Source organism: Dioscorea cayenensis, chromosome 26, assembly GCF_009730915.1.
Source record: "Dioscorea cayenensis subsp. rotundata cultivar TDr96_F1 chromosome 26, TDr96_F1_v2_PseudoChromosome.rev07_lg8_w22 25.fasta, whole genome shotgun sequence".
In the NCBI taxonomy this organism is placed as follows: domain Eukaryota; kingdom Viridiplantae; phylum Streptophyta; class Magnoliopsida; order Dioscoreales; family Dioscoreaceae; genus Dioscorea; species Dioscorea cayenensis.
In genome coordinates, this window is record NC_052496.1 from 1,216,269 (window position 1) to 1,237,956 (window position 21,688).

The 21,688-nt window shown below is 38.0% G+C and overlaps 4 protein-coding genes across 16 annotated transcripts; 3 read left to right on the forward strand and 1 right to left on the reverse strand.

The window, feature by feature from the left end:
• Nucleotides 1–3,470, forward strand: LOC120253054 (cytochrome P450 734A1-like). Its single transcript, XM_039261309.1, has 4 exons — nucleotides 1–538; nucleotides 1,483–1,706; nucleotides 1,840–2,081; nucleotides 2,283–3,470. The coding sequence occupies exons 1-4, from the start codon at nucleotides 241–243 to the stop codon at nucleotides 3,133–3,135; spliced, it is 1,617 nt and encodes a 538-aa protein (XP_039117243.1). The 5' UTR covers nucleotides 1–240; the 3' UTR covers nucleotides 3,136–3,470.
• A 1,801-nt stretch (nucleotides 3,471–5,271) lies between these two features.
• On the reverse strand, nucleotides 5,272–12,092 carry LOC120253154. 10 transcript variants are annotated; one of them, XM_039261466.1, is made up of 10 exons: nucleotides 11,819–12,092; nucleotides 11,151–11,386; nucleotides 10,507–10,924; nucleotides 9,495–10,253; nucleotides 8,512–8,633; nucleotides 7,446–7,559; nucleotides 6,569–6,647; nucleotides 5,794–5,874; nucleotides 5,660–5,699; nucleotides 5,272–5,560 (listed from the first exon to the last, which is right to left on the reverse strand). In XM_039261466.1, exons 2-6 carry the CDS (start codon nucleotides 11,174–11,176, stop codon nucleotides 7,532–7,534), a joined length of 1,353 nt encoding a protein of 450 aa, XP_039117400.1. In that variant the 5' UTR covers nucleotides 11,177–11,386; nucleotides 11,819–12,092; the 3' UTR covers nucleotides 5,272–5,560; nucleotides 5,660–5,699; nucleotides 5,794–5,874; nucleotides 6,569–6,647; nucleotides 7,446–7,531. The 10 variants fall into 10 exon arrangements, with proteins under 10 accessions (XP_039117400.1, XP_039117399.1, XP_039117393.1 ...); XM_039261465.1 differs by having other exon boundaries at nucleotides 8,503–8,633; XM_039261459.1 differs by having other exon boundaries at nucleotides 8,231–8,633.
• Nucleotides 12,093–13,019: 927 nt separating this feature from the next.
• LOC120253117 (transcription initiation factor TFIID subunit 7) lies at nucleotides 13,020–15,568 on the forward strand. Of its 2 annotated transcripts, none has more exons than XM_039261406.1 (7): nucleotides 13,020–13,138; nucleotides 13,228–13,389; nucleotides 14,030–14,163; nucleotides 14,247–14,366; nucleotides 14,452–14,527; nucleotides 14,845–14,976; nucleotides 15,262–15,568. In XM_039261406.1, the coding sequence occupies exons 2-6, from the start codon at nucleotides 13,269–13,271 to the stop codon at nucleotides 14,973–14,975; spliced, it is 582 nt and encodes a 193-aa protein (XP_039117340.1). In that variant the 5' UTR covers nucleotides 13,020–13,138; nucleotides 13,228–13,268; the 3' UTR covers nucleotide 14,976; nucleotides 15,262–15,568. The 2 variants fall into 2 exon arrangements, with proteins under 2 accessions (XP_039117340.1, XP_039117339.1); XM_039261405.1 differs by having other exon boundaries at nucleotides 15,259–15,549.
• A 149-nt stretch (nucleotides 15,569–15,717) lies between these two features.
• Nucleotides 15,718–21,260, forward strand: LOC120253116 (probable receptor-like protein kinase At5g20050). Of its 3 annotated transcripts, none has more exons than XM_039261402.1 (6): nucleotides 15,718–15,855; nucleotides 17,233–17,299; nucleotides 17,425–17,458; nucleotides 17,540–17,619; nucleotides 17,777–17,916; nucleotides 19,241–21,260. In XM_039261402.1, exon 6 carries the CDS (start codon nucleotides 19,625–19,627, stop codon nucleotides 20,930–20,932), a length of 1,308 nt encoding a protein of 435 aa, XP_039117336.1. In that variant the 5' UTR covers nucleotides 15,718–15,855; nucleotides 17,233–17,299; nucleotides 17,425–17,458; nucleotides 17,540–17,619; nucleotides 17,777–17,916; nucleotides 19,241–19,624; the 3' UTR covers nucleotides 20,933–21,260. The 3 variants fall into 3 exon arrangements, with proteins under 3 accessions (XP_039117336.1, XP_039117338.1, XP_039117337.1); XM_039261404.1 differs by having other exon boundaries at nucleotides 19,257–21,260; XM_039261403.1 differs by having other exon boundaries at nucleotides 15,790–17,299.
• The last annotated feature ends 428 nt before the right edge of the window (nucleotides 21,261–21,688 follow it).

Below are 21,688 nucleotides of genomic sequence, written 5' to 3' on the forward strand. Positions count from 1 at the left end.
TCTTCCTCCCCTTTTTTTTTCTTTCTTTCTTTTTATTATTATATTATGTATGTATATGTATATATTTCTTTGGAGGAATATTCAAGCTAAGCATCTCTCTGTCTCTCTTCTTCAGTTCTTTGTCTACACTGAGCTCATTGATTGTAATCCAATAGTTTTATCAGTGGCAACACTAGTACTTCTGATCATTAAGTAAGAAATTAAGGAGGAGTGGCTAGAAGAAGAAGAAGAAGAAGAAGAATGAAAGACACGTTGTTGACTTGGTTGTGGGCTTGGATATGGCCACTAGTCTGGCTAGCTCTGAGCTTGGTGATAGTGATGAAGATCATGGAGGTGTTTTACTTGAGACCAAAGAGGATCGAAAAGCATTTCTCAAGGCAAGGGATAAAAGGACCTTCATACCGCTTTTTCATTGGTAATATGAAGGAGATGGTCACTTTGATATTTGAAGCCTCCTCCAAGCCCATGCTGCCTTGCAATTCTCACAACATCTTGCCCAGAGTTCTCTCCTTCTACCACCACTGGAAGAAGATTTTTGGTATATATCTTTAATTAATTTTCTCCCCTTCTTTTAATTTGAATCTTTCTTTTCTGTCAGTTAACCGATGTCTGTGAGTTCCACCAGTACAGTTGTATCAACAGTTGTTCCTTCTCGACTCGAGTCATCATCTTGTATTATGACATGCCATCTTTTTTTTTTTCTTCTACTTTTGCTTTGCTAAATTAATTTTTTTTTCTTTTTTGATTTTTTCTAAGTTAAAATTGAAATTCTTTTTTAGTCCAAGTATACAAAATTCTCTTGCTCTGTGCTTAACTCTGTATCTTCTGGCCGTCCCGATACATACATTGCGGTTGTCCTGCCCCTTTTCTGATCGAGTCCTATTATGGTCGCACTTAAATTATTATTATTATTATTATATATATATATATACTTCAGAGACGTTCTAGCTGTGTCTAAATATTTTTCAAATTCAATATGCAATTGCCTCTCTTTTCCTTTGTTTGTTTTTTTTTTTTTTTTTTGTTTTTTTAATAATAGACGATAATCGTCTTTTTTTATGAATATAAACAGATCTGAATCTTGGGATGTCGATATATATACGATGTATAAGAATATTATGAAATCCCGGGTGAGCGATGCATGGAGCAGATCTTGTTGGGGAGAGATTTGAACCTATGATCTCCCCCTTACACTTTGATGTCATACCATTAGGCTATCAAATGGTTGACCTCTTTTCCTTTGTCACCCCGGCTAGCTGAGATGAGTATTAATATTTTGGGGATTAATTATATATCGAAATATATATATATATATTGCTTAGCTCCTACTGTTAATTATGCATCTGCTAGATGAGAAGAGAAAAGAAATATAGATAAGGATGGATGATGATGACCCAAATTATTAATGATAAGGTAATTAATTATAAGTAATTGGTGATATATATATATATATATATATACATGTGATGCATGTTGTTGCAGGCTCCACATTTGTTCTCTGGTTTGGACCCGTAGCTCGTCTCACCGTCGCCGATCCGGACCTCATCCGAGAGATCTTCGTGTCTCGATCCGAATACTTCGAACGATATGAAGCTCATCCTCTGGTCCGGCAGCTCGAAGGCGAGGGCCTCGTCAGCCTCCGAGGCCAGAAATGGGCTCACCATCGGAAGGTCATCAACCCAACATTCCACATGGATAATCTCAAAGTACGTACTAACAAAATAAAAACATTAAAAAAAAAAAGAAAATAGGATGAAAATATTAATTTTAATGTAAATTTCGTGCATTATTTATGTTAATTAAGGTTATGCATGTGTATGTAATATGTATTGTCATCAGCTGTTGATGCCGCTGATTGGCAAGCGCATGGTAGAGATGGTGGAGAACTGGTCGTCCAAATCATCATCAGGAGAGTTTGAGATAGATGTCTATGATTGGTTCCACAGCTTGACCGAGGATACCATCAGCCAAACAGTGTTTGGTAGAAGCTATGAAGACGGCAAGGCCGTTTTCCAATTGCAAGCTCAGCAGATGCTCTTTGCAGCTGAGGCCTTCTACAAAGTCCTCATTCCCGGCTACAGGTTTGTTAATTATTAATAATCATCATCATTTTGCGCAGACTAGCTACCATATATATATATATATATATCTATAACTACGTGCACGCAACAAACATACACACACTGCACGTACACATGACACATAGATACATATACACAGCTAGTAGTACTCATGATCATCACATACACATTTATAATTAATATTAATTTCTTGTGTCGTAGATATTTACCGACAAAGAAGAACACCATCTCATGGAGGCTAGAGAAAGAAATAAGGAGCAAATTAGTGAGGCTAATCTTTAAACGGAAGGACGATCATGAAGATGAAGAGAAGACTGCAGGGGAGGATGGGAGAGCAAAGGACCTGCTGGGCCTGATGATAGATGAGAGCAGGAAGCTGAGAGGCAGCAGCAACATGATCATCAGTGTCCAAGACATAATGGAGGAGTGCAAGACATTCTTCTTCGCTGGCAAGCAGACCACCTCCAGCCTCCTCACCTGGGCCACCGTTCTCCTCGCCATGCACCAGGACTGGCAGGAGAATGCGCGCCACGAGGTGCTCAGCGTGTGCGGGCCATGTGACATTCCCACCAGGGACCACCTCTCCAAGCTCAAGACTTTGGGTATGGTGCTCTACGAGACTTTGAGGCTCTACCCCCCGGCCGTGGCCACCATTCGAACCGCCAGAGCAGACGTCGACCTCGGGGGGTACCAGATCCCGCGCGGCACTGAGCTGCTCATCCCCATCATTGCCGTCCATCACGACACCACCCTGTGGGGTCCTGACGCGGCGGAGTTCAATCCGGCGAGGTTCTCTGAGGGCGTGGCACGCGCCGCCAAACACCCGGCGGCTTTTATCCCCTTCGGGCTGGGGGCGCGCACATGCATAGGACAGAACCTGGCTCTCATGGAGGCCAAACTGACAGTGGCTATACTTTTGCAGAGGTTCTGGTTTCGGCTGGCGCCAAGCTACGTCCACGAGCCCACCGTCCTCATGCTCCTTTACCCTCGCTACGGTTCACCCATCATCTTCCGCCATTTGTCTTCACCCCGACACGATCACGCTTCCACGTGACCGCTCACATGCAATCTCCATCCTTTTCCTTTCTTATTAATTAGCTTATTTATTATTATTATTATTATTATTTCTTTTCAGGTGCACACACATACACACGTATATATATATATATATATATATATCTATGCTAGGAATTAATTCCCTTTGTACTTTTAAAAGAAGAAAGCAGCAATTAACAAAGAAGTAGTTTGCTTTTGCTGCTGCTGCTCCTCCTCTCTTTATGGAACTCTTATCATATGATGTAACATTTCTCGTTGATCTTTTGTTTTTCCTTTTCTTCTATGGTACTTTTGTATGTATCGGAAGAGAAATTTAGACTGAATTCTCACTCACTTGTGTTGAAATTTTATAAGACAACGTTCAAATGTATAATTACTACTTGATTTGCTTAAGACGGTGTGTGTGTATATACATCCACACACACATTAAATATGAAGTTTTGTCTCTTTGTTGTTCCTATTTCAGCATGATACTTTGATGGTTATTTTGGCCTTTTATATTTGTTATAATAATTAATAGTACGTGGTTTGCGAACAGCTAGGTTGTACATGTGTTTATTTATCTGTTTAATTATTTTTATTAATTAGCTGAAAAAAAGTGGTAAGCAATGGAAATGCTAGCTGGTTGTGAGCATGCAAAGTGCAGGGGTTCTGTTCCAGTGCATGGGAGCAGATGTATTTATGATGTATGTGAAATGATAGAGGAGAACATTGGAGCAGATCGAGGGGTAGACGACAGCATCAATTGTAGACAAGGATGAGAGGACAAAGGGCCCACTCAGTTGGACAAAGTTTACAAAGTGCATGCTCTCCTCCCACCACCAATTCCCATAGCAATTAGCAATTAGCAATTAGTAATCAGCAATGAGGATATATATATATAGAAATGGTAAGCTGGCACCAAACGACATCTGCCTACCTACCGACCATACGAGCCATGGCCTGGACTGCACTGCATCAACATAAACTCCGTTACTCCAGCACTAGCATTAGCATGAATAAGCATCAACTATAATGGCAATTAATCCAGGCCTTGTTTAGACAGGTTTTCAAATATTTACGTACGGATCACAATTTATCAGAGCTGGCATTCGTTTGAAGCCATTATAAATATTGCACATATATATAGGACGGACATCAACACATGGATGCCACACCGTTCTGCTATCCCCTTGTTCATTATAACCATCAGAATAACTGCAGATCATGACGGCCTATCAATTCATTCATTCATTCATTTATTATAGTTGTTGATGCTAGTGCCAGTCCTCTATCCAGCTGAAACTATCTAATTCATATTAATCACTTCAACTGACCTCATTAATTAGTGAAGATCATCTTGGTTAAGCTTTATTCTCCTTGTTAGCCAGTATATATATATATATATATATATATATATATGCATGGAATTGAATTGGATGAGCACGAAAGCTTAAGTGAGTTGAAACAGCATTAACCTCGTTAATTAATTAGTAATGACCAGCCAGTGCTGATTTATTTTATCAGTACACTGTAATTTAATAAAAGTTTTAAATATCAATTAATATGTACGTACGCATGGCCTTATTAGTTATTAGTGTGAGTGGCTGGTTGTGGGACAACAACACGCAAATGCCGTTGCACACACTCCTTTCAGAGTCTTGGACCTTTCATAACTGTTGTGGAGTTTGTGAACAAAAGGGAATTCTTTTCAGGCAGCCTTTTCACGGGAGAGGGATCTCTTGGGTCCTCTTCTCGCTTTGAGGAACCATATCCGTACAGAGTCATAGATAGATGCGCTCCGTTTGTTTATCCACATGGAAGCACTCATTTCTAACTAAGATTCTTAAAAACTGTAAAAAATGTTGGGTTAGCAATAAAAACGATTTATCCTGATCTGCTTGTACACAGGAGCCAGAGCTAGAGCCAGAGCCAGCCAAACATTTCTTCGCTGACTAAAAAGTGAACATCATAACCACATCAACAGACACGGTCTGACCTGATCGCCACCCAAGGAAACACAGTCAGGGGGCACCAACTTCATCCCACTCCTAAGACTGGGTTAACATTGATTCACCACTCCCTTTTCTCCCTATCAATATGCGTATACTCAATTGCCATGATGATGATGATGATGATTCTTTTGGACGCACCATTGTCGATATATTTTCAATGGAATACATATAACTCAAGCTTGCACATATTTACAATTTTATTCAGGGTAGAATTCCTACAGAAGAGAAGAAGCTTAAAGCAGTTCCCCACTCCTATCTCTTTGTGCAAGGTACACGTCATATAACAATACATGAGAAGACCGTGCACTCATCAAGATTCAAAGGAAAAGAGAGACAACCAACCATCAGCCGGTGTTGGAACTTGGAAGTGATACCAATCGGAGTTTATAGGTCCGTCCTAACAGAGGTCCAATCCAATACTTTGTAACCCTGCAAGAGGCATGCAAATAAAACTTTTAAAGAATGGAGGCAGTATTTGAATTTAAGCTCACACTACAATTTATCTCAATCTCAGGAACACAGCTTTACCATCAAAGTTTCTGATAAAAACTCCCTCTTCCGCACAAGTCTCCAAAAAATTAAACCAAGAAACAGCTTATTATATGAACCAATGATTATCAGAAAGATATGAGATAATGGAAAGCTGGCGTTAATCTTCTTACATTCCAATTTGTCCATGTTCCACAGTTCCATGTTGCTTTCACCTGACAATATTATATATCTGTCCAGTTCGGACTTAAGACCTGACAACAGTACAAGACAAGATGAAGGCATGCATGAACCAGGCCCAGATCAACAGTAAGTAGTTTAAATATGCCAGCCAAAGAGACGACAATAAAATGAAAAACATCACTAAAAGTAACAGTAGGTGGACCAAAAGAAAAGAGTAAAGTATGCTATCATTCTTCAAGCAGAATAAGCCAGCAAAATTCCTTGCCATCACAATCAATGATCAAACAATTACAAGTAAACCAAAACACATGCGGTAAGGCTATTCATGAGACCAAAACCTTTGCTGCTATAGATACTTACAACTAAAACAATTATAATGATGAGAAGACAAAATGTACCATCACAATATCTTTATACCGGACTTTCATCCATCAATAGCTGTATCTCTCAAGGCAAGTAACAATGTTACCTTGATCACAAGCATGATTATGAGCAAATACAACAACCAGAGTTTGTTGCAACAATTCCATCCACATGACAGTACATGAAACATTTTCAATCACAACAGAAGCATTGAAGCTTGAATAGAACTCAAGATACAGTTTAGTACCAAAGCAGCAAGGATGATAATTAGATAAAAGTCGCAAACTGCCATAAAAATGAATACTTAAAGTATACAAGGAATACCTTTCACATGAACCTGTTGAATCATGCTCTGCAGGAATTAGTCCATAATATTAATAAAAGAGAGAGAAATACACTCACAATGCTGAGAAACCAATCCACTGTTGTTTCTGTAAGTGCCTCGGCCCATTGGTAAGAGTCTTCCACTTTCAACTTGAGGCTGAATAAAAGATGAAGATCCTGGATTACTAAGACTCAAAGAGAACATGTGCTCTAACTAGATTATGTAAATGAGACTGAAGAAATTAAACAGGGGAAAGAAAATCAAAGCATCCTTGACCAAGGAAAGCAACACCCTATAGGATTTGAGCACAACATGCTTAACTGAAAAAAATTGCCAAGATTTATATGAGCTAACCGAATGAAAAGAAACCTGAGGAGCTATTCTGGATAGGTTGTGGCACAGAAAATGTTGTTCCTCTCATTCAAAAACCCATCTATTCAGACATTAATGGCCTTGAATCTCAAGTAGCATATATTTCATTCCTCAAACTTTAGTGCATTAAAAGATGAAAACCCAGCTAGAAGCGGAAGCAATAAGCGGAAGCAATACCACAATAGTACATCAAGCCTCCTTACATGCAGGAAGGCATCCACAATAGAATAATTGCTACATTTCTCCACAACTAGTTTTGACATCAGATAATCCTATCCGTGATTTTTATATTGTCTGATAAAATAAACAAATAGTTGGTATATATGATCATGGTTGCTCAAAAGGGTACAAGTAAAAAATCAGCCACATGTGTTAGCTGAAAACAATACTGTTACTGATAATAGAAATAACATGTTTAATATAAATATAATTGGCAAAATTTCTTAATGATTGCTCGATTCATGAAATTTTGAAATAGACACTGAGCAAATAAAATTTATAAATTTGATCAAGGTCAAGGATATAGAAATTTAAGAATTAAGGGGCAAACATTTGGGGGAGAATATATGATTGGAGACATACCAAGAGGCTATGAGCTGTGATGAAGCTGAAATTTCTACCACATATCTGTACCAATCTCACCTGGGATCCATAATTCACTTCATTGATTACAAGCGCCATCTAAAGATATAGTTCCTATACCACAGAAATGCTTTCCCATCTTCAGAACTTCATAATTAAATACCATGTATAAATCATTCATTGGTTTGCTGCATCAACTATAAGAAGACTTACATATGTCAACAATTGGTATGCGAAAACCCCAGACAAAAGCAAGAGTTCCTCAAACAAAACAGGCTTAGCTTTGCCCAGTGGTAAACATTTAAGTTATTTTGCATAACAAACAATTAGAAGAAAAACAAAAAAAGCATATAGCATTGGCCGCATAAAGTTAAACCAAAAGAATTAAATTGCCAACAAGAAACTAGTTTATCTTCTGTTTCTAGAAATTAGCAAGTTAGAAAAATATACTAGTTGCAGGCATGCTTTCACTTCTAGTGAGTAAATTACAACACTTGAGTTGAAGCAGCTTTTCCTTATAGAATTTGAAGTATTATCTCAATCATCTATGCCTGAAGGACATTTCATAGCATTGACTTGCAATAAGTTTTTTACATAAGGTTTAAAGTAAAGAATAGCCGATATCTTATCCTATCCTCCAAAATCGAAAGATGTCCGTCAATAAAGACCAGAAAATTTTGAGATCTTTTAGAATCCCTAAGTGCATAAAACTCGGCTTACTATTCCAGCTTCTGTTTGAAAAAAAAGGATAATATTTTAAACCAATGTGGGTTGCAGCTACTAACAATTATCAAGTTCTGATAATAGTTGAATCAATCCTTAGTTTAAGCTTACAAATCCACCACCATCCTTCCTTGAAATGCAAAAGAAAACAATGCATAGCACGCTTCAATAGATCTGCAAGTGAAACTTTCAAGAATCCAAGTTGAAAGACTAGCTGGTATATTCGAGGAATTGAGTTTATTTCTATAAAGCATGTATTGCAGGCAGACAGACATGCCTGAAAAAAATAAGAAATAGAAGTAAAGATAAAAAATTAAAAATAAAAAAAACAAACCATACTGACTTAGTTGCAACTTGCAACAACCAGATGGAAATGTTGCATACTGTCTGAAGTGCAAGAGTGGTGACAAAGCCCACCATCATCTTGAACCTTTGGAAGCAACAATACAAACCTCCTACATTGGCCTGAAAAAGGCATTTGAAGTATCAAATATGTCCTCAAATAGAAGATGTCTTAACAGTGTTGTACCTATTGATCAAACCAACAAACTGAAAAAATGATCCAACAAAGCCAAATGCTTTAAACTCTGCAAGAGACAGCTCAATCCCCAAACCACGAACCTAATGAGGTAGATGCTTGCTCATAATAGGCATAGCAAAAGTTAAAATTGGTCCTTGTTCTTTCCTACTGGAACTTACAAGATTTGCTATAATCGTTGAGTGTTTTAGGTGTTTTACGAAAGAAATACTTAATTAGTTGTCAGAGATGCAGCAGTTAAACTTGTTGTCATTGTAGTTTGCACAGGGTTACTCAGCAGTTCATCAGGTTAAGCTAATGAACTAAAAAATTAATGGATGGAACTGCTTCAAATTCATTCAGAAAAACGATTTCAATATTACAAACCAAAATCACTTTCGATTAACATATTCACTCGATAAGTTTCTAAAGTCATTGCTACAATTATTTCTTTCCCTGGCAATGATTATAATCAAATTAAAACTATAGTCACAATGATGTCAACATCACAACCATACAAGGAGACAAAAGTTATACAAAAAAAAATCACAAATCTGGCTAAGTATGCCTTAGGTATAAAATATTTCATTGATTTGCATGAAACTTTATATTACAAAATTTCTTCCTAAAGTAATTCACTCTTAATTACATATATTAGATACTGAAAATGAACTTGTTCGTTCCTGCTTTATGTTGCAGCAAGACAAATATAAAAGAATTGAACAAATATGAAACATGACAATGGCCATGGACGAACTTTCAGTTAACTAAACCTGCTACGAGTTATGGGAAGACACTAAATGCCTTACCTCTAATAAGTGTTCATCATTCGATATATGAAGCACGAGACGAAGGTCTGTCAACAGATTTTCCTTCTCCCAACTTAAAGGTCCAGATGCATATAATGCCATTATGGTGCATTTGTAGGCATGTAATTCTTGACGATGGACTTCAGCTGCCAAGTCTTCGTAAGAACAAGATGTTTCTCTTCCTGCCCCAATAAAAGCTTCCACTTCATCATCTTGACTTTCCAATTCAGGGGTTGGACTACTTACTGGATGATCAGCTGACTCATTTGGAATACTGCTAATACTACAACTACCAACAGATTCAGAATCATTAGAGTCTAAACTCCCTAGAAAGAAATATCTGTCTTCATTAGGCCTTGCCCAGTCTGAGTCTGTTTCAAAAAATTCAGTTGCCCTATTGTTGTTTAAGGAAGAATTCATGTAGTTTCCACCGAGCAGTTTACACGGTGAAGCAACGGCATTTACCTTTTTTAGGGATTTTGATGAAGCCATTACAGTCATTGTTTTGCATCTTCCCTCTTTCTTGACAGTTCCAATCATCCTACAGGCTCCAATACCATCCTCAACAGGTGGAAGACAAATCCGGCATCTTTTCTTCAGGTTGATGGCATAATCTGCAGCATCATAATGTTTTTTGGCAAAAGATAAACCATCTCCAGAACAGTTTCTCGACTCAAGACATGACTGAGGCATCCCATTGCTTACATTCCTATTCTTTGACTGTCCTTTTATGGTTCCATTGTCACATTTCCTAGGCTCCTGAAAAAAAAATCATGAAATTGTAAAAACCATAAAAGGAACAGGAGAACAGTCCAGAATCCTAATTAATGACAAGGAATTTTTCAGATGACTTGAGGACAAAAGAATGCTATCTGCATGAGATGCAGTATGCACAAACTAACTCTTTCCTGATAAATGCCAATTTGAACGATTAAAAAAAACTCTCCAATCATATCCCTTAATTAAGAAAAGGTTCATGGCAAAATATAAAATGAGATGTAGGTGCAACTACCTGATGAATAACAACCCATTTGTTGTCCTGCCAATCTTGCTGCAGCCGAATATTTGACATGTGGGCTCTGGTAACCTTAGTTGCCCCAAGAATCCTAACTGAGATCAAACCTCCATAAGCAACCTCTGTCACTTCTGCGACACTCCATGAGTTATTTTCAAAGACCTCAACAGAATCACCGGGGACCAAACTCCCAGGACTATCTATTGGAGGAGGGCATGGCCTAATGGCCTTTCGCGGTACTCTTTCAATGGCATCACCCCTGTCAAATAAGGGGATATCATACTGCACTTGATAGGTATGACCATTCCCTGAGATGATCTTAGCACAGCGCCAGGAGTGCACGGGTACCTCCTTCAGGCTCAAGATCTCAACCTTGTTTCCTTTCTTCAATCTCATGATTGAACCTGTATCAAAACTAAAATTACTTGAGAAACTCAGCCCAATGATTGGGAATTAAAAAAAAACTAACTTTAGATCAAGTCACAGACGCAATAACATAAAATAAATAAATAAATAAATAAAATAAAGGACTGGATCGAATGAAATATAGTGAAATTGTTTTTCAAGGAGTCATCTATTCTAGAAGGATTCATGAGAGAGAAACATCAAACGATGCAATCAAGATAAGGTTGCAGAAGTACATGTAGCTATGTGTGAAATCTTGCATACTTCTAATTCCAGGTGATCCTGATCCAACACAGAAAGCTTGCACGCATACACTGGCAATCAAGGAACTCACATACGAATAATAATAGATTAATAATAATAATAACAAATACGATCAGGAACAGGATCAATTTTTTCTTTGAAAAAACTGAAAATAAAATAAACTTTGTTTCTCTAGAATCATCCACGAGGAAATGAGTTCAAAGAATCCCTGCAAAACAAAAGAATGATCACACGATCAACACCCATCGTTACCAATCGCGATCACTCAACAACCGTAGCATCAAAAACACCGATGCTCACTGGTTTCTTCAAATACTAACTAATCACCATGAGTTCATCATCACAAAGAATCCCCAGGACACCAGTTCTAATGTCCTAATGTCCAATCATTAAACAACATAGAAACAAAAAACTCCAAGAAACAGAAATCACCATAAAAAAAAAAAAATAACCTTTTTATATTAACACCATATAAAGTGAACCAGACCAGCGGAGGAAAAACAATATATCAGAGAAAAAAAAGGAAAGATCATCGAGCGATCAAAACCTGCGAAACAGCCCAAACCAAGCATAGACACCAAACCACACTGCTAATCAAATTGCAACGAGAAAGAGAAGGAAAAAAATAATTTGCACGCACCTTTGGACGATGATTGCAGCACCTCGAAATTAATCGAAGAAGAAGAAGAAGAAGAAGAAGAAGAAAATAAGAGCAAGATTCGTTTCTTTGCTGTGAAGCTGTTGTTGCCGGAGGCCGAATTCACGGTTAACTTGGGAGCAAATTTTAGGAGAAATTAAACATATTGGGATTTTTATATGCGTTTTTCTTTTTCTTTATTTTTGATTTAGTTATGGCGAAGGCGAAGACGAAGGCGTGCGTCTCAAGTTCAACAAAAAGCCTTCCCACAGTTCCCGTCGACCGTTAGATCCTCACGATTCCTGTTTTGTCATCCTGCCCATTTTGGGCCCGAGCCGGGTCAGCTAACACGCGTGCCGGCCCGGAAACAATAACCAACCTGTACTTCATTGGGCCTATTTTTACGGTGGACTAGGCCGGTTACAGGTAGGCCTCTGGCCCAGTTAACTGGTCCTCTAGTCATTGGGCCTATTTTTTTTTTTTCATACAAGACCCAGAATCTTTAGCCCAAATTTGGTATATATTTATTGATTAATTTACATATATTATATATACCCAATCTTGGTATCATCCTATTAGCATAAACTTGCTCTCACATATTATACATATGACTCTAGTTGTTTCAATTTCTTTTAAATTCTTTTTGATGGTTTGACTATAAATGTGAATCTCGATCAAATAAAAAGAATGATAGAGGCATAGTTTGTTTTGTGAATCTATCAATAACAAATATCTCATGAAGCAAAGATGAAAAGATCAAACTGAATGCATAATATTTTTATTTTTTATTTTTTTGGAAAGTGTTTTAGCATTGAAATAAAATAGCGTGTATAACGCATTGTCAAAGTATATACCATAGTAGTCAAATCCGATCTGGACATTGACCCGATCAAGTTCAGGATCAGGGTCGATATGTTCGATTGGGTTGAATCGGGGTCAATAATAAAATATTTAAAAAATATATTATAATAATTAATAATGATAAAAAATAATATAACTTATATTTTAATAATTAAAAAAACATAATTAATTAAATATTTTATTTAAAATTTTTATTTTATATATATTCGTTGATTTTAAAAATATTTAAAATATAATTAAATTTAATATTTAAAGTTTTAATTTTATATAAAATATTTAAAAATAGAATAAAATATTAAAAAACCCTAATCATCTCCCACACTTCTCTCTTGGGACTCTCAAAGAAGAAAAAAAAAAAAATTCCCTACTCTCTCTTGACTCACGAAAGAGGGAAAAAAATCAGTGTTCTCTCTTTCTCTTTCGCGTCTCTCTCTCGTCTTTTGGATCGTACGCGGGCCTCTGGTAAGCAAAAGCGCAAAACTCCCGAACGGCCTCAATTGAAAACCCTATTTCTTCAGTTATATTTGGGAATTGGGATGATGATTTTGTAGGTTTGGAGTCAGGAGGAGATTAGAGTGTTTGATTGTGGGGGATGGAAGAACAGTTCATTCTCCGGGTCCCTCCGTCTGTTTCCGAAAGGATCGAACGCCTTTTGAACGACAGTTCCGCTTCTTCTTCGTCCGAGGATGCCTCACTTGATCTTTCCTTCACGGGTACTAATTACCATCAATGCCTGACACTGTTTCCATAGTTTGCATATACACACTTGTTGATAGAGTATTATCGATCATCATGAAATCAATCTTTCTCTATTGATACTTATCTTTGGCGTCAGGTCTCCATTTATTCATGTCATGCAGCATGCTCTCAAAGTTTGATTTTTGTTTCATAGGATGATAGTATGATAAATCCCAAGTGGATGGTCATGCTCTATTGAGAACGACCTAGTCATTTATTAAGAGCATTGGGGATCATTGGATACGATACCGGAGACCCTGATCCAGTGATCCTTCCTATGTTTAATTATTCTAATATAATCAGAGTGAAGTGTTTGATGTAGAGGTTTGAAACTAAAATTTTCTACTTTCCTGGTTAAACTTGGATCTGACAGCAGTTTCTTAGGAGACGGAGAGTCACTTGTCAAGTCAATTGCAATTACATGTTATATGGAATTTAGACCTTTTTTTTAAAAAAATAGTTTTTTCCATGCTATATTATTTTTTCCCCCAAGACAATGTCTAGCTTGTGTTCGTGAGTGTGAACACATAGACCCATTTAATTGCCTGTTGAAATCTTTATACAGCCTTTTTCTTGTGATATATATATATATATATATATATATTTTGCATGCAGAGGATGGAAGGAGTGGTACATTTCAAATTGGCAATGAAAAGTTTTCTGCCTCCCTCTTGGATCTCCCTACTGTGGTGGAATCCTACAAAACATATGATGATAATGTGCTAATAAAAACGGCTGACATTGGTCAGGTTATACACACTCCAATTCCCATGTATTACACAATCAAATGACCATATGGGGATTAGATTCTCATCTTATGAGTGTTAGGCAGATAATCATGGTAAGGGAAGAAGGAGATCCTGCTCCCGAAGGGATTGAGTGCAAACATGGCCTTACCCCTCCCATGAGAGATGCTCGGAAGCGAAGGTTCCGCAGAGAACCTGATCTGAATGTATGACATTAAACTCATTTGTTTATTTGTTTTCCATATGATTGGTCATATTTTGTTTTCTTACGCAAGACTCTTTACTCTGCAGCCTGAACTTGTCCAGCGCGTGGAGAAAGATCTGCTGAACATAATGTCTGGTGGAACAGTAGAGAATCATATTCATGGTCTATCCTGTGACTCAACACATTTCTTCTAATGAAAACATGCTTGCTAGATTTATTAGTTGTAAGATTGCAATTAGAGACTTACTTATGGACTATCAACACTAGAACACTTATCAATATGATTAGTAGTTGATGCAAAAAAAAAAAAAAAGACTTGTAGCCAATTGAATATGCATTATATAAGGTGAAACAATATATTTATTTTTCTGGACGCAGCCATCCAGACCGTTGTCTTAATTCAGTCATGTCATGGATGACAAAGCACTTTTAGACAACTATTTGTTTGTAAATCTCTAACAAAGCAGGCTTGCTTTCAGGGGGCGAGCGAGTAAAGGCCAATCCAGCACCTGCCCCAAAACCTGATGCCATCCCTGTGGAGGCTGCAGTGAACAATGGTGAAGCTGAAAGAAGTGATTCTGATGATTCACTGGAACCAGAAGAAAATTGAGGTAATCCACCTGTAATCCCCAGTACTGACAGTGAAAGTTGAAATACTGAATTATGCTGTACTCAAGGTTTTTGCTTTGCCTTTATGTTTGGGAAGGAATGGGTGCCTAGGATATAATAATGTATTTTGGCCCTTTGATTGTCCTAAGAGCTCCTGATTACTATTTCTCTTCATGCCATACATTGTTTGGATGAATCCCTGTATGATTGGCTTGTGTCTTTTCCCTCGTTTGGTTTTTATTTGATTTGGAGCTTAATAAATTTGGTTTTCTGGTTGCTGTTAGAAGCATTCATGGAGGAAGCGCAAACCTGATGCGTCTTGGATGGCTGCACCCGCAATTATGCTATTGCTGTGAATTGTTCCTAAGTTGGAGTAGAGAAGACGCGTTTGAGAGTATTCAGCAGTCCTTCTATTCTGCATTAATGTTTGTACTTGAGATTGCAACATAGGAGACAAGTACTAAGATTATGCAGTGCTCAATATTTCGTTGTAGGAATCTACTGATTGTGGCTTGTAATTTGTGTGTAGTACTTTTTTTCTTTTTTGTTGAAGAAGCTTACCCTTTATTACTTCATTCCCCGGTTTTATCTTTAGTAATTGTGAAATTGTAATTCAGTCCTTGATTGGTGTTCTGCGTGCTACATAGACTTATTCAAATGAACATGTTTCTAATCACGTATCTGCTCAATGTACCTTGTAATATTCAATCTTGTATTGGCCTTGATCAACAAAGCAGCATAGCTAAGCATTGATGGAAAGCTGTGTGGGCAAGTCTGAATCATTTGTAGTGCGAAAGGTTCGATGAGAAAATCAACAGACACATCTACCACCTTCACTCACATTTAGAATGGTGTTATTTCTTACTCATATTTAGAAGAAGGTAATTCTTTCCCTTGCTAGAGGCATCTACTATCTTCATATTAGAATAGTAATTTTTTCTCTTATTAAAGGTGGTAATTCTTTCTTTTGCTAGACACATCTACTATCTTCATATTAGAATATGGCTAATATTCACATGTAACACACAGTTAGAGCTAGTTTTTGAGCTCATTATTCTACATACTTATGTACAGTTTGAGGCTGCTTGTCTTTATGAAAAGCAGCATATGATTGCTTCATCTTATCACCAGTGTTTCTTAATCTCGTGATTCCATGTTTCTAACGTTTCTCTAACTTGATTAAAGAGGAAGCATTTTGCATTTGATCTAGGTAGAGGAATGTCGCCCTTGTGGATACTTCTCAATGTTGTGAATTACCAGTCTGGACTCTAGACTGTTGGCGGCATCTTTAAATGAAAGAATTGAAGACAACTTTGAGAAAAGATCTTGAAATTTCATATTAGCTCTGGATAGTGATGGTGTTTATGATAAACATATATCAAAATTTCGTATTAGCTTTGGGTATTTGGAAATTTCTTAGTATTTTGAGGATGTACCTTAAGTCATCAATATGCAAAAGGTTTGGAGTGAAGATAAATTTGTTGTTGCTTGTTTGATTGTGATGAGCATGAAGCAAGGTTTAGCTACAGATCCCTGTATTGTCTACTTGGTATAACCTTTTATCACCAAGGAACCTGTTGCATAGTATACATTATTTATGCTGTAGCCACTACTTTCTATGAATGGCTAAACTTTCTGTGGATAATACCTATATAAGACGAGTAAACTTCTCTTTTAATATTTTGGATATGATGAACTGATCACAAAATTCTGTTTTCATGAATTTAACACATTTTTTAACATCTAATGCATGATGGAGTTGGAAATCAAGGATTAGTTAATAATATCTTTGTGCAGAATTTATTTGGATGGTATGGCCTGCACAATAAACATTATTTCAAGAATACCTTTAGATACAAGATAATTTTTAAAAGGATGAATCATAAAGAATAGCATTTGGAGTGGGAGTTCTAGTCCTCTGGGTTTGAAGTGGTTTGGTGATATGACTAGCAATTAACTCTGTGCAGGCTATCATTGGATATCAACTATTTCTTTATAAGACCAGTTTTTTTTCAGTCAGATGTCAACCAGGTGGCAACCCTCTTGTTTGGGCTTAGAACATTAAGAGCTTGCCTTATAATTTCATCATAGCATAATAATTCTTGTTGTTGTTGTTGTTGTTGTTCTCTTACCTTTAATGACAAGATATCTTCTGTCATTAGTTGATTTTGAAGATCCTGTGATTCTACATGTAGAAGGTTCTTTACGTGTTTGTAGGTTTGGAACTGTTTGATTGATGCTTATTTTGTTTCTTTCAGGAAGCACCTGCTATCATTCAATCTTACTATGACAAGTGCCTAGTTGGCTGTCTTGGTGGTGAAGGTGGTAAGCACCTATCATGAAAAGATTATCAGTGATCAGATAGTTGGATCACTAATTTTGATTTTTTTTTTTAATCTTGGGCTTTGATCTTGTGTTTCATTGTTGGTTATCTATAATATGTCTTACAGCCCATCCTTAAAAAGATGCAGTCAAAACAACAAGGTATTTTTTCTCTATTTCTTGTTGTTGTTCAACTTGCTAATAACTTTGTTGGATATTTCTTGAATGTGTGGTGTTATGCAGGAGACGAGCATGATGTTTTCTGGTTTTGGCAAGAGAAAGGCAAGCCATATGAATGCCCTGTTTGCTTTCAGTATTTCCTGGTAATGGAAATATCATGATTGATTTATACTGCATGTTTAATGTACTTTGATCTTGACCTTGCGAATGAACTTAGATAGTTTGTCATGAACCCTGTGGATTGATCTACCTTCAGGTTCACAAGATAGAAGCTGTGATGAATTTTATAACTTTTTGCAGCTTGAAGTAATTGGTGCAGGAGGATCTCTTGATGGGCATGATGATGATCATCATCATTGAGGAGAGAATGCATGGCAGTATGGGCTGCTTGAAATAAGAATTGGCCTGACAGCAGTCACAGTCAAACTGTGCAGTTTCAGGTGATTTCTGGATAAGCCTTTTGATCTGTTAACTGGTTCCTTGCCCATGAGTTGGAATAGTGCTTTCTATTAGTTCTATTTTTTTCACTTCCATGACCTAAATGGCTTCTATTTGAGCCAGGTATCTCTTGGGAACCAGTAAGCATCCTTTTTTTGGTCCATACACATCTATTTTATTGGATCAGCAGTGAATCCTCTTTTCAAAGCACCTAATTCAGGGTTCTTGAATTGCTTGCAAGTATAATATGCTAATTAATTTATAAACTACTATTCTTGCATATATTCAAATTATTCAGGGATATTTTTTATGGTGAATTATTCCAGTAAGTTTCCTATATCAATAGTTTCACGTGCTGTTTTGAGTATTGTCTTACAATGAAAATGGCTAATGGCTTAATAGCTTCCTGTGTCTAATTGAGTGGAAGAGGTTGTTAGAGCTTTCATGTTATGTTTTCCTGTCTTATATTATAGCTAGAAATGACCTCCTTTGTTTGATGGGGGTACATGAGGTTATATGTTGTTACTGTGAGCTAGACTTGAAAAAGGATTTGTTGGGGGAATGAGTATAATAAGGAAACAGATTCTGCTGGATTATTTGTGTACACAAGCTGGGTTGACTGCATCTTCCTGTAGCATACTGCCTGTATTGATTTCAATTTTATTTGTTTTGCTCTTGGCATATCCAGATCAGATGGTTTGGGATTTTCGACCCAAAAATTTACTACTGTTCTGATAGCACTTCCAATTTTATGTTGGTTTGCCAAATTACTTGGAATTATTAAAAAACTTCCTTCTGTACAGACTGTACTACCCATTTGGGCGATGAAATTTGAGGTTTTTTTTCGATATTGCAAATTTTTTATTTAATTACTGAAATAGGTAAATTTTAAAAAAACTACATATTTAGGGAAAACGGTAACTTCATTACCGTTTTACCTAAATGTGTAATTTTTTTAAAACTTACCTATTTTCGTAATTAAATAAAAAATTTAATATTTTAAAAAAAAAGCCGAAATTTAAAGGTACTCTCTTTCTTATTGAATAGATTGTGGTTTGAACTGGTGTTTCATAAAACACTATATTAAGTTAGAAATAGTTTTTAACCATGGGCGCATTGCTGTTATGGTCATTATTTTAATATCTTTAGAGCTCATTCAATGAACAGTCAATTCAACAGAATGTTTTTTTTTTATTTTTTATTTTGGGAAGATTGAGCAGGCAGCGGGAATCATGAATAGGTCACAAATAATCAAATTGTTATATGTTGCACAAGTTTTGCAAAGGTTGAATGGCAATTTTTAATTATTTGTTGAATAAATCTCAGCTATCCTGTGGATCAGGGGAGCAATGCAATTTGAAGGCAGAAGAAGAATAGGTCCAGGTCCAGCTGGTGTGTATGCTGCTGACCTTTTGTACCGGCCGGTGGTGCCTTAGTTGGGGATATCATCATCGAACAAGGGGAGGGAAGATCAAACCAACCAACGGAGACATCATCATCCAGCATATATATATATATATATATATATATATATAATTAAATACTGAAATTAAGCACTCGATCAGCATTAGGCAAACTATTTTAATAGCTGAGTGAAAAAGAAGACCTTGGACGAAGTCACATGCTGGCAAAAGCAAGAAACAAATACAAGAAACAAGGTCAAAAGAAGAAGCAGTGGGTGGCCGTGGTCCTCCGTTCAATGAATTTCCAATGGAGGGCAGGAAAGGCAAGATTGTCGCCGGCGCCACCTTCAGCAGCCTCCTGATTCTGATCATCGTCCTCTGGCTATGCCTTGGCCTATCCAAGACCTTCTTCCTCCTGGCTGGTATAGCCGTGGCTTGCATCCTCTCTGTTTTAGTGTGGGTGCTGCTACAGCATGCGGCTCTGAACCGGCGGACGATGTCACTTGTCCGGCGCTCCACTCTCGAGGGCAATGAGCTCCGTCTTGAGTATAGCTTCCTCCGCAAGGTGGCCGGTCTTCCCACCAAATTCCGTTACAAAGACCTGGAGGTCGCCACCGACCACTTCCAGGCCCTGATCGGACGCGGCGCCTCTGCCTCTGTATTCAAAGGGATTCTGGACGATGGCACTCAGGTGGCCGTCAAACGGATAGAAGGAGCCGAGCATGGTGACCAGGAGTTCCGGTCCGAGGTGTCTGCTGTGGCGAGTGTACAGCACGTGAACCTGGTCCGACTGCTCGGCTACTGCCTCAACCCTGGAGGGCCTCGGTTCCTGGTGTATGAGTACATCCACAACGGCTCTCTCGCCACTTGGATATTCCCTGGCGACAGTAGCAGCTGCTCTGGTGATCATCATCATCGTAAGTGCCTCCCGTGGGCGCTTAGGTACTGTGTGGCCGTGGATGTAGCCAAGGCGCTCGCTTACCTACACAACGACTGTCGCTCCCGTGTGTTGCACCTGGACATCAAGCCGGAGAACATATTGCTGGACGAGGGCTTCCGGGCTCTGGTCTCCGACTTTGGGCTGTCGAAACTTATGGGAAGGGATCAAAGCCGGATAGTGACCACCATTCGTGGAACCAGAGGCTACCTGGCCCCGGAGTGGTTCCTGGAGAATGGCATCTCTGAGAAGAGCGACATTTACAGCTACGGGATGGTGCTTCTGGAGATGGTGGGTGGTCGTCGGAATGTTATGCTGGTGGGTGATGGGCAGCCGTCGGAGAGGCAGTGGTCCTACTTCCCCAAGATTGTATCTGAGAAGGTAAGGGAGGGAAAGGCCATGCAAGTAGTGGACGAGAGACTGCTGCAGCCACAAGGAAGTGAAGATGTTGAAGTGGAGAAGGCGCAGGTGGAGACTCTGCTTCATGTGGCCTTGTGGTGCATCCAGGAGAACCCCAAGCTTCGTCCGAGTATGGCTCGCGTGGTGGACATGCTCGAAGGCCGTATCCCTGCTGATCTGCCTCCTGAGACGGAGATGATCATCATGGACATCTTGTCTATGGATGACCTACCCACGGCTGGGACCATGAATTATTCTTCCATCCTATCTGGACGGTAGAATTAACCTAGACCTAGCTAGCTCTAAGGCATGTGACTGTCATCGATCATCTTATAAGCGCTATTTAATTATATATTCATCAGAGTCTCTACTGCACACACACACTTAGAATTCGCCTGCTAGTGGTCAGTGACTCAGTGATGGCCGATGGGTGATTAATTGATAATTATATTGGGTTATTACAACACAAAGTGATTCGGAATTTCGGATACTGAGTTGAATCCCCAGCAGCCTACAACTGTATTGGGTTTTGGTGACAGAATATCTAGCTGACCAGATTCCTTATGACCTTGTTGCTTTCTTTCTTTCTAACGAAGAAGTTGTATCATCTCTTCTGTCTCTCTCTCTCTCTATTCACTCATCAGCCATCTTCTCTCAGGCTTGGATCTTCTCTCACAATTTTTAAATTGATAAACGACAATTCACTTTTCTCACAAATTCACAAGTCACAACTTAATTGCAATTTGCTCGCACACTTTATGAAAAGTGAAGCTGACTTATATTACTGAAAGAGCTCAAAGTGCTTCCAGTTCTGCTCATAAAAGAGAATTTGTAACTGACACATGATGCCCTCTGACTTCCAAACGTTCAGCCATCCTTGCACACCCGGTTTAACACCAGATTTGTGTATTTTATTACGAAAGGAGCATAAATTCGACCAACCATGAACCTTATATTTTAATTTATAAAGATGAATCACATTCTTATGCAAATGCTCTTTGCTGAAAATTAAAATAATAATAATAATAATAATAA

Bases quoted from the DNA above. Each gene is read 5' to 3' on its own strand.
- LOC120253154 (XM_039261459.1), bottom strand. From the start codon at position 11,176: ATGCAAGATTTCACACATAGCTACAT. The intron at 10,254-10,506 runs GTAGTTGCACCT...TTTTTTTTTCAG, and splicing joins AATGGGTTGTTATTCATCAG to GAGCCTAGGAAATGTGACAA. The intron at 8,634-9,494 runs GTAAGGCATTTA...TGCCTTTTTCAG, and splicing joins ATGATGAACACTTATTAGAG to GCCAATGTAGGAGGTTTGTA.
- LOC120253054 (XM_039261309.1), top strand. From the start codon at position 241: ATGAAAGACACGTTGTTGACTTGGTTGTGGGCTTGGATATGGCCACTA. The intron at 1,707-1,839 runs GTACGTACTAAC...TATTGTCATCAG, and splicing joins TCCACATGGATAATCTCAAA to CTGTTGATGCCGCTGATTGG. The intron at 2,082-2,282 runs GTTTGTTAATTA...CTTGTGTCGTAG, and splicing joins GTCCTCATTCCCGGCTACAG to ATATTTACCGACAAAGAAGA.
- LOC120253116 (XM_039261402.1), top strand. From the start codon at position 19,625: ATGGAGGGCAGGAAAGGCAAGATTGTCGCCGGCGCCACCTTCAGCAGC.
- LOC120253117 (XM_039261406.1), top strand. From the start codon at position 13,269: ATGGAAGAACAGTTCATTCTCCGGGTCCCTCCGTCTGTTTCCGAAAGG. The intron at 13,390-14,029 runs GTACTAATTACC...TTTTGCATGCAG, and splicing joins ACTTGATCTTTCCTTCACGG to AGGATGGAAGGAGTGGTACA. The intron at 14,164-14,246 runs GTTATACACACT...AGTGTTAGGCAG, and splicing joins AAACGGCTGACATTGGTCAG to ATAATCATGGTAAGGGAAGA.